This window comes from Rhyacophila brunnea, unplaced genomic scaffold, assembly GCF_057557595.1.
Source record: "Rhyacophila brunnea isolate RB1 unplaced genomic scaffold, BYU_Rbru_1.0 scaffold_4, whole genome shotgun sequence".
Classification (NCBI taxonomy): Eukaryota; Metazoa; Arthropoda; class Insecta; order Trichoptera; family Rhyacophilidae; genus Rhyacophila; species Rhyacophila brunnea.
Genome location: NW_028233068.1, coordinates 24,187,310 through 24,205,314, shown reverse-complemented (window position 1 = coordinate 24,205,314; position 18,005 = coordinate 24,187,310). Strand labels below are relative to the sequence as shown.

General features: G+C 35.1%; 1 protein-coding gene across 1 annotated transcript in view; it reads left to right on the top strand.

The window, feature by feature from the left end:
* Nucleotides 1–6,768, top strand: part of Zip99C (Zinc transporter Zip99C) — a 52,352-nt gene extending 45,584 nt beyond the window's left edge. The window contains exons 6-7 of the mRNA XM_085953999.1: nt 5,329–5,398; nt 6,129–6,768. Coding sequence (XP_085810125.1) covers nt 5,329–5,398; nt 6,129–6,304 — 246 coding nt within the window. The 3' untranslated portion in view covers nt 6,305–6,768. The remainder of the gene's footprint in view (nt 1–5,328; nt 5,399–6,128) is intronic.
* Nucleotides 6,769–18,005: the final 11,237 nt, after the last annotated feature.

The window sequence follows — 18,005 nt, the reverse complement described above, 5'->3', positions numbered from 1 at the left end:
GCGTACGAAAATAGCCGAATATGCGCCTGCTCGCGAGTCATGCAAACGGTCGTTCATTTCATTCTACTGGTCGATTTCAACTGAACAACTACAAGATGGCGAAAACTCAAAAAATATATATATGGAGTATCACCGAGGACACAGTCCTCGTCGAATTAATACACGCCAAAGATATAGTGTGGAACGTAAAAAAACCCGCCATATTCAATGGCGATCACGCTGTTCTTCAGTGAGTCCTGACCGCCTGAGCCAGTTGAAATATACCTAGCCATACTCGCTACAATAAATTAGTCTTTGGATTATTCGATTTCGATATTCGAATTACTCAATCGGCTTGGAGATTCAAGCTCGCCCAGTTATTCATGATGTAAATTAACCAGTGGCGAAGGGTGGAGGTAGGCTGTTAAGATCCGCCATAAATAGTGCACATTAAACTTTTTCAGACATACATATTTGTTTTCATTGAAATAAGACTACAATTTACAGAAAGTGTTGGTTAGTTTTTAAAATTCAATTAAACCCTAAGAAACCAAGCCATAATAGATAATAGTCAAAAAATACATGTCTATCTATAAAATATCTAAAATTATGCAATTAAATCATACATAACTTTGAATATTTTATAGATAGAATAATATTTTTCATTTATTATAGTTTGGTTTAGGCAGGGCTTAATGCAATAAAAAAATGAACCAACAATATGTGTAATATGTACTTTTAATCCAACGAAAACAAATAACTATGAATGAAAAAGTGTGCACAATTTTGTCGTATCGCCCAAATTAGACCAAAACTATTATGGTTTCGTTTAGGCAGGGTTTAATTGATTTTTAAAAACTAACTAACACCATCTGTAAATTGTAGTCTTAGTTCAATAAAAACAAATACATATGACTAACAAAGTTTAGTGTGCACTATTTATAGCGAATCTTAACAGCCTACCTCCACCCTTCGCCACTGAAATTAACAATAAGTATACAAACTTTCTATAAATGTCAAACGGCCGCGTAAATTTTAACAGATCTGATGCTCGCTAGGTTTGACAGCTGACAGCTCAGTTTTTTTGACGTAAAATTGCGCGGGAATGCGTTCAGTGTAGCCACCAATCTAAGAAATATCTATATTTTTAATAATAGCAACACTATTATTATTTTAAACCAATCAAATCAAGGACCAACGAGATTGAGACGTTGCGTGTAATTGCAAATAGCTGGCGACGACGGTCGGCGTCGATCGTTGGATCGGGTTGGGTCTGTGCGTCTGCCAATGTAATTAAGCCTTAAACAAATAAGTATGAATGAAAAAGTGTGCACAATTTTGTGGTATCGCCCAAAATATACCAAATCTCTTATGGTTTGGTTAAGACAGGGTTTAATTGATTTTTAAAAACTAACCAATGCCATCTATAAATTGTCTTCTTCTTTCTTTCACCCTGTCATGTCCCAACATTGGGGCATAGGGCAAGCACAAGTTGGCGCCACTTCCCTCGGTCCATCGCCAACTCCTGCGCCTCCCGCCATGTCAGACCTGCAACACGTAGGTCGCTTTTGTAGCATCGCTGCAGGGTGAGGAAGGGCCGGCCACGGCGACGGAACCCTTGAGGCTGTGCCACAAGGGTACGAAGTGCCGCACTCTTTGGCGGCATCCGGAATACATGTCCCAGCCACGTAAATCGTCTCTTCGTGATAACTTCAATCACCGAAGGCTGTTGTGTCTGCTCACGAACTCGGGTGTTTGTAACGCGGTCATACCAATGTACCCCTAAGATTCGGCGGAGACATCGATTCTCAAATCTCAAAAGCCGAGACTCTTGAAGCTTAGTAAGATGCCATGTCTCACAGCCATACAGGAGCACAGGTAGCACGCACTCGTTAAACAAACGACATTTGGTCCTCACAGAATACAGCCTTGACCTCCATGCGACTCCAAGTTGGTTGAACGCAGAGCCCGCCACACCCATGCGGATTCCAAGCTCACTAGAAATACCACCATCATCGGCAACCGTGGCACCCAAGTATTTGAATCTGGACACCATCTCGATGGGCAGACCAGAAACCCGCAGAGGAGTGTCGGTGTCGATGCATGCAGCACTGCACATGGATTTGGTCTTAGCGGCATTCAGATGAAGACCCACACGCATCGAGTTTGCGGCTAGCCTGTTCACGGTTACCTCCAACCTTTCGATCGTCGAGTCAAACACGACTGCGTCGTCTGCATACTCCAAGTCGCACAGTCTTTCTTCGCATAGATCGGTTGTGTCATCATGATGTAGGCGTATCCCACTGTCGCGGCTAACCGTCTTACGCATTATGAAATCCATCATGATGATAAAAAGAAAGGGCGCAAGTACACATCCTTGCTTGACTCCTGACGTGATTTCAAAGAGGTCAGAGGATGTTCCGGCTGCTCTCACGCGACACTCTGTATTGGTGTAGAGAGCACTTATCACGGCGACCAGTTTCCGTGGGACACCATAGCCTAGCAGAATTTGCCACAGAGATTCACGATGAGGACTGTCAAATGCCTTTTCATAGTCCACGAAGCAGCAGGCGACAGGTATATTCATCTCTTGGTACTGTTGCAGGAGGCATCGGAGAGTTGAAATATGCTCTGAGCAGGACTTCCCCGGGACAAATCCACTCTGCTGCGCACGCAAAACGTCCAGCATGGGACTTCTAATCCTGTACAGGAGAATCTGCGCCAACACCTTCCCGGGAACGCTGAGGAGAGTGATTCCTCTGTAATTATTACAGTCTTGTGGGTTACCCTTTTTGTGCAGTGTAACAACGGTACCATCTCTCCAGGCTTTGGGGCACTGCTCCCTTTCCCACACCTCGTGCAGAAGGTCACACAAGGATGGCAATACAGCGCTCAGTCCGCAGAGCAGAAATTCTGCATGGATGCCATCATCTCCAGGAGCTTTCCTGCGCTTCAGTCTTTTGACAGCCTTTTTAACTTCAGCAGTTGTCGGAGGATCTTCGCAGAATCCCGATGCAGTAGTGATTCCGAGGGCGGTGATCTCCGATGGAATATCGAAGGGATGCAATGGAGGTGGGCGTTTCAGGACATCACTGAAATGTTGGCGACATAGCTCCTGGACCTTTGCAGGTTCAGTGACTGTCACTCCGTCAGAGTTGCGTAATGCAGTGACCACTGGACGTTTCCTACCGCAAATTGCTCTGGTGATGCGGAAGAGAGCACTTGGATTATTCTTACAGGTAGCAGATTCCGCATCCCGAATGAGGTCATCCAGGCGTCGGCGCTTATCGCGGCGGGCAGAACGCTTTACCACGCGGTCCATTGTCTGGTATTCCGCGCTGCGCTGTGGGTCGTATGTACCATTGTCTCGCAATTCTTTCAGGAGCTTCCTCTACTCAATCATCTCGCATGTATGAGGTGACCTCCAGTCCGGCCTGTGCGTATGCCGCTCTCCTATGGCAGTAGTTGCGGAGCTCATTATAGCATCCCGGAATAATATCCATTTTCCTTCCAAGGGATCCGAGTCGATGGAAGACGTGAGAGTTCGAGCATCATATTAGCGCTTCCGCAGCTCCAGCTCATAGGTTGCACGCACACGGGTACTCCACATCGAGTCTGACCATCCTTATAAATTGTAGTCATAGTTCAATAAAAACAAACACGTATGACGAACAAAGTTTAATGTGCACTAAAAAAATTAACATTCAAACTTATCTGAAGAATGGGATGTTGGAGCCTCTGTCGAAAACTACCCAATCAAGACTCGTAACTGAACAAAATCTGACATTCGAATGAAATTTTCAAAATGGCATCCTATGGTAATTCGTAGTTCCATTTTTGGCAATTCTACAGATAAGTTTTTAGGTCTGTACCAGAGGGCCGCATATATTATGTAATATACATAAAGTATATAGAAATGAATTTTTAGGGGGGGGGGAAAAAAATTTATTTAAAAAAAAATTTTAACGGCGTCCATGCATCGCTTTTGATAGCCTTACTATATCTGGCAAATAGCTACTTATTTAAAATTGAATACACGATTGTAAATTTTCATCCATTATTCTGCTTCTCAGTTTATTTTTTATTTGGTTCATAGATGAGAATGTTTGTTCGCATATATATATGTAGATCCAAAAATTCTGAGAATACCAAAAGCTAGTGTTTTTAACGCATCATATGTTTCACGCAAACTATTCCATGTATCTAATATTATTGTTTCTATTATAGGCAGTTGTTTTATAGCTGACCACTCGTGCTGAGAAATCAAATTGGATTTCTCTCTTTCGAGTTCTTTCAAGTGGCTGGTGAGATCTGTGGATTTGTTGCTCCACAGTTCCTTGCTTTTTAAATCTATTAACTGCATCTGGAGTGAACCAGCATCTATGTCGAACGGTGTCGACGGCTCTATCTCATAAACTCATAAGTTATAAGGCTGCTTGAGATGAGGTGAAATTGGAGTTTATGTCTGAAGAGTTGCAAACGTCAAAGCTAAGAGCCGCATGCAACTTCGCGAGCCGCTTCTTTCGACCTCTGAGATATACCAATACAATGTACTTTATAATATATAAAGGGTTATCCAAGTTCTGGTACGAATTTGTTTTTTATATGCAATAAAATCAGTGTTTCATGAGCTGTATACAGTGTTGCCATCTTTTTCTATGCTGATTATAGTACAAAGGCGTAAGAGTTATAGTATTTCTGAAAAATATATAGTACAGGAACATTTTTCGTCTTGAATCCTTTAAAATTATAGTATTTTGGTATATTTGGCGTAAAATTATAGTATTTAACATTTTTCGTAGAATTAAAATTATAGTATTGTACTATAATTATAGTACGGTTGGCATCACTGGCTGTATAGCATGTGGCGCCATCCTGTTGGAACCATATGCTTTCCTAATTGAAATCTTCCAATTCCGGCCATAAAAAGTCAGCTATCATACCTAAATGCCTACAACGGACGCTATTGACCGTAATGGTCGATCTTTCATAATTGTCGACGATGATGCGTTCAGCCTAAAACCTGCACTAAACAATAACTTTTGCAACATATAATGGCATATCTTGAATCACTTGTGGGTTTTATTCACCACAAATACAGCAGTTTTGCTTATAATTTTGCAGAAGGCTGAATGAAAATGTGATGAATGTCTGTTATCCATACATAATTTCTTTTGAATTAACTCCTTTTCTCTGCACATTTTATTAAAGGACCTTACCTAAACGTTCTCCCTTAATTTATAAGTCCTTTTTGATATTTAAAAACATTACATAACATCTTTCTGAATTTCTTTGTAGAGATGAAAACGAGATATTAATCTGGAATGCTACATTTTACTCTTATTTTAGGCTACGGCGACAGCAGGTCTGGTCGGAGCGATGACAGCCGTAATATGCAGTGGCGCTAGCAGTACTTTAGGTAACATCGTTATCTTATGATAATACTAATTATGACACTTTGTTAAGAGAACTCTCTATCTGAATGGGAATCGCTGGACAACATTCATTTCAATTCAAAATGTTTGGATCTCCCTGTTGTACTTAGTCAGAACCAAATGTCGCCTTGATAATCCTGCTTTATGATATGATACTGGATGCTTTTGTCAGAAACAAAACAATCCAATAATTTTGTATAATATAGGAGAAAGGGTAGTTTAAAACTTGGGTTCTCATTTCACTAAATCCAAAAACACTGTTTTTTTACGTAGCAGGTGTTGTTTTATAAATTCTTAAAATAGGGTCCACTTTGTTCATTCTGTGTCCTTCCATGCTTTATAATTTTTGTACCTATTGACTTTTTATACTGTTTTTGTGATACTGCATATATTTCTTTCTTCTTTACACTGTTTTAATACCATTTATTTGTTTTTAAATGACATGTGAACGTCTTAAATTTAAAATTTGTGATGTTCACTGTATGTAAAAATAAATAAATTTGAATTTGAATAAATAAAATAACATTGTCAGATTTTATACGATGCTGGTATGACTTGGGAAGACATATTAAGCAGACTAGCTACCAACAGAGACTCTTGGAGGGGCATTTGCTTCATTTAATTAGTAGACATGGACAAAAAAGAACTGGGCACGAAAAGAAATTTCTATAAAAATGTTGAATGTTGTCTGATGCATTAATTTTGTATTTTCAGAGGCTAAAACATCTTGGATCCTGCCATTTACTGCTGGTGGGTTCCTTCACATCGCTTTGATTACTGTGTTGCCAGATTTGCTCAAAGAGGAGGACAAAATGGAATCCATTAAGCAGCTGTTGGCATTAATATCAGGGATCGCCATTATGGGCACGCTCACTGCTCTCGTAGACTGAAAAAAATTCTGACTATCTTGTTCATACTATGAATGATGTACCTATGTAGATATTTTTATTACTGAGTTTAAATTAAAATCACGTGTCACAAAGAATATACTCATGGCCAAAAAGCATCCTATTCTATTTTTGAAAACATAAAAACACATTGATCAAGTCTGTTATCAACCTATGAAACTGGTATTAAATAAAATTATTGTCTTTAAAGTTTTCGAATATTATGTTACTTGGTCTGTAAATGCGTATAGCAGTACAATCGATCTTGTTTCTATGGAATACAGGCAGTTCTCGACTTACGTAGGTTCTAATTTCGTACAAAACACTATTTTATACATATTTTAAAGGTTAGATTTTTATCGAATATGAATGAAACCTTCATGCATCTACACTAGTATTGGTGAACTTATGCCACAGATAATTCTGTTGGCAAAATTGATGAACCTTAATCTGAATTATGTAATGACAAAATGATTTCTCACTGTATTGTTTTGAATTCTAAACAGAATTTCTTAGAATTCACTTAGATTTTTTTCGTAATGGAGTTAAATAAAGCTCTTGATTGTGAACGAAATTTGTTTGTAAGTATGCCAATCATTCAAATATATTTTTTGACACCTGAGCATAAAAAGGTTTGCCACTTCTGATCGAGACAAATTTTTGACCATCAAGGATGAATGTAAATTTGCGTGGGGCAATTGGTAAAGACACGGTATGTTTATAACGCACTTCTATGTTTTCTATACATTGCTTTACTTTTGTACACTCAAATTTTGTAAACATTTTCCGGTACCAATTATGTAGGTACGATATTCGAGGACACCTCTATTATTTTAATGAACTGCTAAATAGAAGCGAACCATGAAAACAAGATTGTGTTGGAAAAATAACCAATGCTAATTTTAACACATTTTAGTATTCTACTCTGAATCATACGTACGAAAACAGATTTTGAAGACATACTTATCAGTGGCGAAGGGTGGACGTAGGCTGTTGAGAGCCAACATAAATAGTAACTAAACTTTGTCAGTCGTACTTATTTCATTTTTTCTTTTATTTTGTTTTTACTGTCAATTAATGGTGGAACTGCATTGTATTATTGATTAATTTAATAAAACGCAAAATTTTTTAGTACTTATTCCACTTTTATCATTTAATAAATTTGGACCGGTTTCGTCCGCCTTAAAGGGACATTTTCAACTTTGTTTGTTGAAAATGTCCCTTTGAGGCGGACGAAACTGGTCTAAATTTATTAAATAATAAAAGTGGAATAAGTATCTACTAAAAAAATTGCGTTTGATTAAATTAATCAATAATACTTATTTCATTTCATCGAACTAAGTATACAAACTGCAGGTGGTATTTGTTAGTTTTTAAAATTCAATTAAATGATCGCCGTATCTAATGATAGTAGATAAAAAATATTCTTTTCTCCATAAAATATCTAAAATTATGTATGTGCACTATTTATGTCAGATCTCAACAGCCTACCTCCACTCTGCACCACTGGTACATATATAATACATCACTGCTAGTGATCAATGCAAGAAATTTTTGTTTGTTTTTTATAATATAATGTAATATTTTATGATATTAGTAAGAATACAATTACACACATACAATTAATAATGTAATTGAAATGCAAAAGTTAATATTTTATTAGTTCCTAATTTATAATGTTTATATTGACATTTCTTTTGCTTCTCCGGGCTATTATGATTTGAATAGGTGTATTACAAGACATAACGGAGTTTAATGTATATAACAGCACCTCAAAAGACTCAGGTTATTTTTGACTCGTAGTTAAATTAGAGTATAGTCATTATTTATAAGCATTAATAACAGTATATAATATACTAACTTATGCTACACTGATTTCAATATTCTTTTCAATTAATAAGTTTTTTTTGTTATGACCCTAATTACACCAGTAAAGTTTATTGATAATGTGTCTTTTGAATTCAAAATTTTTTGCTCAATTTGTTATCATAAGGTCTTATTAAATCTATAGGTTATAATTACATTATTGGTTTCTGTTTAAAATATTGATTTTAATGAAAAATACTGTATTTTTCTATGTAAAATAATTAATATAATGTAAAACTTCTAGAATAATATTATAGTCCATATTTTTGTGAATATATAGATATTAGTACTTTAAATCTGACAGATCACAATAGGCCAACAAATTACTTGAGTGTACAGTACTCTCTCAGTAATCCATCACCCCAAAAACCAGACAAGTGTCCAATTAGTGAAAACGGCGGATTATAGTGCATAAATCCAAAATATTGTAAAACTTAAGACTGGTATTTCATAAAAATAGTTTTTATTTAGAAATTTGTACTAGCAACTTATGGTTTTTTTTATGATCACAATCAATTATGACGTATTAAATTATAAACTAAGTTTATTAACTACATACATATTAAATAGTAAATCACTTAACACAACCACTTGTTCAGTGTTTGTTTTTTTCTATATATTGTTGGATGATGTGTCATCTCGTAATTATTTATGCAACATGATGAATGTGTTGACAGTTTTTTCCTCTGCCCATTTAGTGGTAACGCGTCAGTCCCGGCTAGTGCATCTTCTGATTTGACTGTATGAGCTGCGGTCGGTTGACAATTATTGCCTTCATCCTCAGAATCCAAGCCTCTTGATGTATTTACGAGCTCGTCTTCAGTCGGAAGTGGCGCATACCCCTCAGAACTTTCTGCTATCTATTCTTATAAAACATTTCGCGTTAGCTCTGAGTTTTCAGTCTCCCTCTGAATCAATTCTTCTAATGGAACTAAGTCTTCCGGTTCCCAGTTTTCATCATCTTGATTCATGGAGGGCCACAACTTTTTTCACAATTAAATTATTGCTCGTCCCGGTAGTTGCTCCCATGCCTCAGCTACGTTAAATATGACGGCGAACAGCTGATATAGGCACGCGGCGGACTATTGAATTTTACATACGAATACCGACGACTTATAGAGCTTGATTTTGTGATGTTAACTAGTAAAAATAACGGCGGATTATAGTAGTTGTCGGATAATCGAGCGGCGAATTACTGAGAGAGTACTGTATATCTCTTTAGTTTTTTAGAATGGCATTCCCACCTATTTTATTACATTCATAACTTACAATTATTAATAATAAAATATACCATATATATAGGTAGTTTACTGTTATTATATTGTAATTAAAATAAATATTTTACTATAACAAATATTCATTGTGGATTTACATTATTATTACACACAAGATTTACCAGTGGAATTTATAAAAATATACCTACTACCTTTTGATTAACTAACATTAGGATGGCCATATATTATTATGATGGAATTAGATTAGGTAAATGTAACATAAAATGTTAAATAATGTATAAAGCTAGGTGAAATATTCGCCATTCTTCAAAATAATAATATATTGTATGTATTGCATGCTGACAAAACGAAAACTGTGATTGAAAAAGTATAATATAATATGTCACAAAGCAACTTACTGTTGGTTGCAGTTATTTTTACATACATATTAAGAAATTTATCTTTATTTTCAAATTACTATTCTTTTCTTTTGTATTTTTTTGTGATCAGCAATCAATGCTTGTGCTAAGGTGGGCTCGGTGTTGTGATGGGTAACTCACAGGAGTTAATTAAGAAAAGGCATTCCACGATATATATGAACGGTATGTTTCAATTCTATTGGTTATCTTATTAGAGAGGTAAACGGCAGGATCTTGTGTTCGCCGTAGGCTGGAGCATGGTAGGCTGAACTACATAGGATGCAAATACTGAAAGTGATAATTTGATATTAAATTATAATGTCGTATCAGTGTGAATTCAGTTAATTTTTCTGTAATACCTGTATTTTATTTTCTTTAATATGAAATTATGTCTCATGTCAACATCGATGTCCAAAGTGATATTTTTTTTTATTAATTGTACATTTCATTTACTCATTGTATAAATTTTCTTGTGCACAAAATATTTATTGATTACATTACGCTTATGAAGTCATAGGTCTCGGATTTAAATCCCAGGTCTTCCAAATAAAATTCACATATTGTCTGGGCCCAAAGCATGGTTCCAATTGGTTTAATTGGTGGATTCTTCTTCGTGAGGTGTTCAAGATCCACACTGGATTGTTGAGTAAATAAAAAATAAGGAACCACAGCTTTGCGGAGTTCATTTTAACATAATTTCTACATGACAGTTATTGCTCTGGATCCAAACACCCATTAAAAAATTAGCATGTGACTTTTGCCAGACACCGGATTCAAACCGCACACACAGCTTCACAAACAGGTGGGCTGCCACTATTCCACCGACGGGAGAAGTTATATTATTTATTTAGGTTTTTTTCTCCCTGATCATTCTTGCCTTTGTGAACAACTAATTATATAATAAATCATCCAGTATAGCGATATGTGTTTTGAGTATCTCTCCAAGCAAGTGAACTTAACATTGTTTTAGACAGCTTATGAATAGGTAGTATAAAAAAAAGAAAATAAGTATCTCTAGTTCTAGACTTGTCGGATAATGAAGATGCTAGGTCCATAGTTCCACTCTCAAATGCACATCAAGGTCCAGCTGGATCTGCATACTGCACCTTCTTTACTAAATGAGCCCCTCCGGATAAGTAGTGTAAATTAAGTAAAGAAACACATTAAAACCACGAATTTTTCAAATATCTCATCACAGTCTTCGAGAGAACTTAAAAATAATCAAAATTTTAATAATCCTTTCGATGTGTGCTAATATTTTATAATTTATTTATTAACTGCGGCAAAATTTGATTTTAATTGATTTCGGGCTTGTTGAATTGCACATTGCAACATAGACTCGATTTGTTTGTGCATGTTTATATTATGCTCAGCGCAGATTGTAAGTTTAATTTAATGTCTTTAGATACATATTGATGTTTTAAAACACTTTAAAATAAACTATAAACTGTATTAAATAACATATTTCGTATTCCATCACTAGATGCCTCTAGTAGCACTGTACTCTTCTTGGTAGTTCACAAACAATGCAATTGTGCTGTGCTTCACCACCATTATGACTTAAAGAGTTATCTATCGTAGAGATTAAATAATCATTTTTGACTGGTGTATATATATAGACAAATGTATGGCGCGTAATATGAACTGAATTGCTGAAAACTAGCTTAATCGTGATAACTCTTTTTCTGAAGAAGGGTTTTAATATTGTGGAGCTATGTAACGAGCTTTTAGTACCAAAAATCACTGGATATTGCTTGCTATACTGGTTGATATAAATAATGTAGATGTTTTCTTTGCATATTTATTATTTCATTATTGCTGAATTATATTTCTCTGTTTAATACTCATTTATAGAACACCGTTATTATTATATTTGATTGTCACATATATAATTTAAATAAAATAAAATGTTTTGGAAATGGTTGTTTTATTCCAAGTAGGTACCTACAACTACCCACGTATCTGTTTGCTGCAAAAAGTTTTCTTGAAATATCATGCTTACAAACATTGCGGAAAAGGACTCAGCTATAATGTTTTTGAAATAAATTATAGTAAATAATATACTTTTCCTTTAACTTATGATAATATACAATGTTATTTATTATGTATGATGAATGTTGTAGATTTTTAACATAACCTGTACATAATTAGGAAAAATATATTTTGGATCAATCTGTTTCTATCTTTATTAATTTTCAATCCCAGATGGCAAAACTCTGCGAAATGAACAAGCCCTGAACATCTTTGAAAGAAAAATTCTCTGCTGTATTTATGGACCGATCAGGGATGGCACCAATTGGAGGAGAAGATATAATGCTGAGCTCTACGGGCTGTACGAAGATTGCAGTGCAGTTCAATCAATTAAGATTGAGAGACTGCGATGGCTAGGTCATGTGCACCGTATGAATGACAATGAACCGGCAAAGAGAGTGATGTCCAGCAATCCAATAGAACGTAGAAGAAGAGGGAGGCCAAAGATCCGCTGGTTGGATGGAGCTGCCAGTGACTGCCGTATTCTGGGGGTACCAAATTGGAAAGCGGCCACAATGGATAGGGACAGGTGGAAGGAGCTGTTGGAAGAGGCCAGGACTCACACCGGGTTGTCGCGCCCCTGATGATGATAGCAAAAATCTAAAGTAAGCGGATATTTACAACTGTAATGATACTTACGAAGATTATAAGATATTAATTAAAACAATCAATCTTATATGATTATTCCCATTATTACTCTTACATAAGGACCTAAGTAATCGGTAGATAAAGATTCTACAACCTCAAGCGGGTAAGAGCGACCGTTTTAGAAAACCACATCTAACACGTGAACCACATAACCTATAATAGGCGGTGGACTTGCCATTTTTTGTTCAGGATCATTATGCCTGTGGGCGCCATCCAACGTTGTTCATTTATGATAATTAATATTCAACAAAAAGAAAATATAAATGAAACACGTTGGAAATTAGTTTTTGAACACAGATATTATATCAACAAGATATAATGTAAAAAGTTTCAATGCATGGAATGAAAAGCTTCCATTAATGTAGGTGATTTAACGTTTCACATATTAAATTACAATTATCCTGTACATCACGCAAACGAATATCAATGTCAATACAGAAATATACAATTTATACAAGGAATAATACAACAAATACCTTCAGAAACATTGTCTAGCCACAACACAGCCATGGTACGTAGGTAACTACATTTTGGTAAAATGCACACGATCATTCGAGGTTCAACAACATCCGCTCGGCCTGACCGATCCTGTCCTGATCCTGATCCTTTAGAGAAAGAAACTACTCACTTTATTTCCGAGTTGATAAAAATAAATAAATATGGCAGCGAGATCCGTTCTATTGGACGATTGCCACTTGGTGTTGCGATGATGTGGAAAATAATAATGCTTGTCATAAAGCGTACTTTTTAATTGTCAATTAATTATTTATAATATTTAGACTAGATAAAGTGTTATTATCTCATGAAGACTCACCTTCACATTACTAAGTGGGGTGCACCGTATCAAAATTCAAACGAGAAGCTGCTCTACACCATCACCAATCAGCTGCACACTGTTCATGAAGTGAGGATGCAATGTACCTTCGTGATATAAATGAAATATAAGCTAACTGACAGCAATGAAAATATGTCTCATGTTTAGAGATGTGATATCGAAAGAAAAATAATCAATACTGGTAATGATATTAGAAAAAAAGGATCAATACTTGCAAGTATGGCTATCAAATGATCGTAGTCTGAGAACATTTTTTCGAAACAAAAATTTTATCAAAAGAAAGCCTCAGTCAAAAATTATTGAAAAATAAATATTTTGTAATGCTACGAAGAAAGTGCCCAATTTATGTAAGTATCAGTTTTGTTCCTACTAGTGTTAGTTGTCAGTGATGAAAACTGCCTGTTGGACAAAGGTAAATAATTACAACATACGAGGAGCATTCAATATATTATTATCTACCTCGGCAGATCCAAATGATTTATTATTTTATAATATAGTCCACTAATAGTCGAATGCAATTTGTCAAGTACCCAAACTAAAATAACTTCTGAAAAGCAGACGCTCACCGATTTCTTGACTTCTTATCACTTTAAAAGCGCTGACGTCAAAAATATTTTTAAAAAAAAAATGGGAACAGGAAATAATAATCATTTAGCAACGAGGTCAAAACTGTAGGGTGGGTGATTTCACTGCTGGATTCCTCACTTAACAGTTCCAAGTTTTCCTGGTAGCATTGGTGGTTACTGTTCTTCGGAAATAGTTTCAGCATTCACAGGACACATCTCACAAACTGTACCTAATATCATGCTCATTTCTTCAGCTATTTGAGAAAACTTCAGCCATCAGTGCTAAAATCAAACCATCATCTTTCTTGCACATTTATTCAGAATATGTTGCTTATACGGGCTGCGCAGTGTGAAGGTTGACTTTAATGGACATACTGTTTGCTCAACAATTGACTTAAGAGTTTGAAGGAATAGGCTCCCCTTTAACTACCACCTTGCATTAATGGATCTCTTTTTACTTCTCCCTTAATGGTACCACATTTTATCCAAATCGAGTAATTTTATTCCTTAGTTGGCTCACACAAGGACCCGCTTGCCATATTGCAGTGGCGAAGAGTGGAGGAAGACTGTGGAAATCTGTCATAAATTAATAGTGCACATTAAACTTTATCAGTCATAGTTATTTGTTTTCATTGAACTAATAATATAAATTGCAGATGGTGTCAGTTAGTTTTTAAAAATCAATTAAACCCTGTCTAGCCAAACCATAATTGTTAACAGTATAATATCCAGTAGACAAAGCTTGGGGAACAACAACAATACAAAGAATTTAATTATGTTTATGGAGAAAATTTATTACTTATAGAAACATTATGAAGTGTTTGGACTCAAATGTGACTAGATTACACCCAACTAGTAGTTTTTTGAAATGGTGTCATAGATGTCTAGAGAATTATTAATATAAATCAATAACAATACTCATTCAGGATGTCACCTCGGTCAAGTACTGAGCATAGGTTGATTTAAAATTAGGTAACTTTTAGTATGACATTTGCACTGACCGGCAGAGTTGTACGATGTAATGACCATTGTGAAAAAAATGCAATAGTAATTAGAACCATTGTATTAATTCTAACAATTAGCTGAAATTCTCTGACACACTATTTCGTAGTATTTTCGTATAGAAACACTACACCGGTTTATTTAACTTGATCGGAGACCTAGGTATAGGTACAAGTGCCCCATAAACTAATCCCACCCTGCATACAATGTCTTGACAATTAACATAATGATTGCTATCTCAAAAGTTACCATTAAGTGCTTGCTATTCTCACGTAATTTCATTAAAATTTCGCAATTCTAATTACAAAAAATTCCCACAGTTATAGTTCTCAAACTGTTTTTACCACGAACCACATAACTACGTATTAGAATAATACTATAAATAGTGGATTCGGCTTTTTAAGCGTTTTCTTTAAATTTGTATTTCGCCCGAATTTCGGAGCCGTTGGACTCGTTGAAGGTTTCATTAACGATGGAACCAAAGTGATTGAATACCAGAGGCATCGTCCAACCTCTTTGGATGCAACGTCACAATGATAATATTATGTTAGGACGATAGGTACCTAGATACTACATTATTTTTTTATTCACTACATAACTGTGACTGTGAAACACTTCGGTACCTACTACAACATTTTAGGTTGTTAAGCCAAAAAGGCGTACGTAAGTGACATTTTGCAACTTAACATGTGACCTAACTCAATTAATAATTTTATGGGTTACCAGCGCTCGAAATGGACAATTTTACGAACCGGAGCGCTTGATAATTTTACGAAAATATTAACACTGTTACTTATCTAATTCTATACATATATGTATTTAAAAAAACGATTGTGTTAGATTTTTTTATAATATGACTATCTCGCTCAGACGGTCAAATTAATATTTACACGAGACGGAGCGATAATTTTGGGAATTGTATGAACCGGAACGGCGCTCCGGTGCGTTCCGGTCCATTTCGAGCCCTGGATTACCTACACATATTATGCTTCCAATTAACAATGTTTTTAAATACAATTTGGAAGTTAGACAATATCAATTACCTATCGATATAGTGTATTCCGTAATCCAGAATTACAGATAAGTAATGTCATTGCAGATAATTGAGTCATCTTTCATTGAATTTCTTATGTTGGTATGTAATTTAATATTAATTTTATAGCTGACAATAGAAACCCTGGAGTAAAGTACATCGCACAGCTCAAATCTGTGATGAAAGACACCCAATATAATTTATGGACACACACTCATGGTACAATCACGTCTTATAAATATCCAGGAAAAGCTTCTTTACGTCATTCTAGGAGACCTCGGAGCGGCATGCAGTGGAAAGAATAGACAGTTGGCGTGACAGATACGATTATACAGCCTTCTCAATCGCCAGAACTAAAAAAAAATTTAAAAAGTGGGAATATTTAGACGATTCTTCAAACTGCGAATGTGGCGTCGATGAAATTGCGGAATACATTATGGTCTGACCACTCTGGGCAAACACACATAATATCTCCACGACTGCTCCGTGGTGGAACTTCTGGATCTACTCTAAAATTCTGTTACCCAAAAATAAGGCAATACGATTAGGTACCTACTTTGCGAATAATTAAGCATTTCTGGGTGTAGTATTATTGTAAATTTGTAATATTATTCTATAATACTTACTACACATACACAATTTTTGTTTTAAATATAACTACCTACTCTTTATCAATTAATGGTATGAGAATACTTGAAATAGCTCCCTATCCAATTGGAAATTTAATTTTGTGGAGTTAAATATAATTAATATTACAATTAGGTACATACTTACCATGGTTATATTGCTTTCGTTTAAATTCTGTAAGTCAACTGTCTTAAAAATAAATGGGAAATGTAATTTCTCTAATACTTTGAAAAACAGTTCGAGAGTCATTCAATTAGGTTTGTGTACAATTATTTTCATCTTCATTCTTTAGTCTCCGAATATTGCCGAATCATAATAATTATTTTACTTTACCGAACATAAGCGAAGCTGATATCCGCGTAGTGTTGTCAGATCAAACTACTTAACGAAACATTCAATTGCTGTTAAATGAAACGTAAACATTGTAAGATAATTAATAGATTAATTTAATCAATAAATTAATTATAATTCTTCCACTTGTATCAATTTATGTTTTGGCCACGCCGTATTGCTTCAAAGCCCAAAAGTAAATTACACATTTCGTTAGTACATACATAAGTAGTAATCTTCCACAGAAGGGAATTAAAATAATTAATGTCACACATTTCATTGGGTTTTTATTCTTAACTAGCGGAGGCTGAAGAGATCTGAATAGGGCAGAAGGCTCTCAGGAGTAAACTTTATTATATATACACCACATTTTAACAATTGATTTGAAGATATCCTTACAATGAAGATTGCCGATTGGGTTTAAGACACATTTTAGAGTGCTGAAAAATTACAAGAAAAATTAATTGGATTACCGAGAAGTGATGGATGAAAACTGATATTAAAAAAACGGATAGAAACGAATAGTTCTGATTGTAAAAACATATCTATATACCTACACGTTATCCTAGAATCTAAATTCTAGATTATGGGCTATGATAAGACATTTTTTATTATTGCATTTCCATCATTATAATATTTAGTTAGTTGTTAATTTAGTGATATCACATGATTTTTCTTATTTAAAGTTAATAAATAGTTTTATAAATTTCAGTTATTTTATTTAAAAATAAACTTTTAAAATTCAAGATTATCCATCTAAATTAAATATTGATCAAGATAGGTAATATAAAGATTTTTCTTTGGCGTTGAAAAAATCTCGAAAAGGGGTGTGGTAAAAACTTTGGGAAACCATGGTTGAAACCAAATAAATACACATTGCAAAAATAACGTGCGATTTTTGAAAGACGCCGGGCGGGGCTCGAATCCTAGAATTCAGTGGTGGGCTTTATGTCTTTATTTAGCGCCTGAAACTATAATATTATAGGTATAACATATCACTATCACATAGCAGTGTTCTCTAGATGTTTTGAAAATAGTAACACAATAATCCAATTCGCGACAGCCATTAAAAATGATCACCTGGCAATACTAGCCAGACAGGTAAACTGGTAAAGGTAAATTTGAATTTGTTT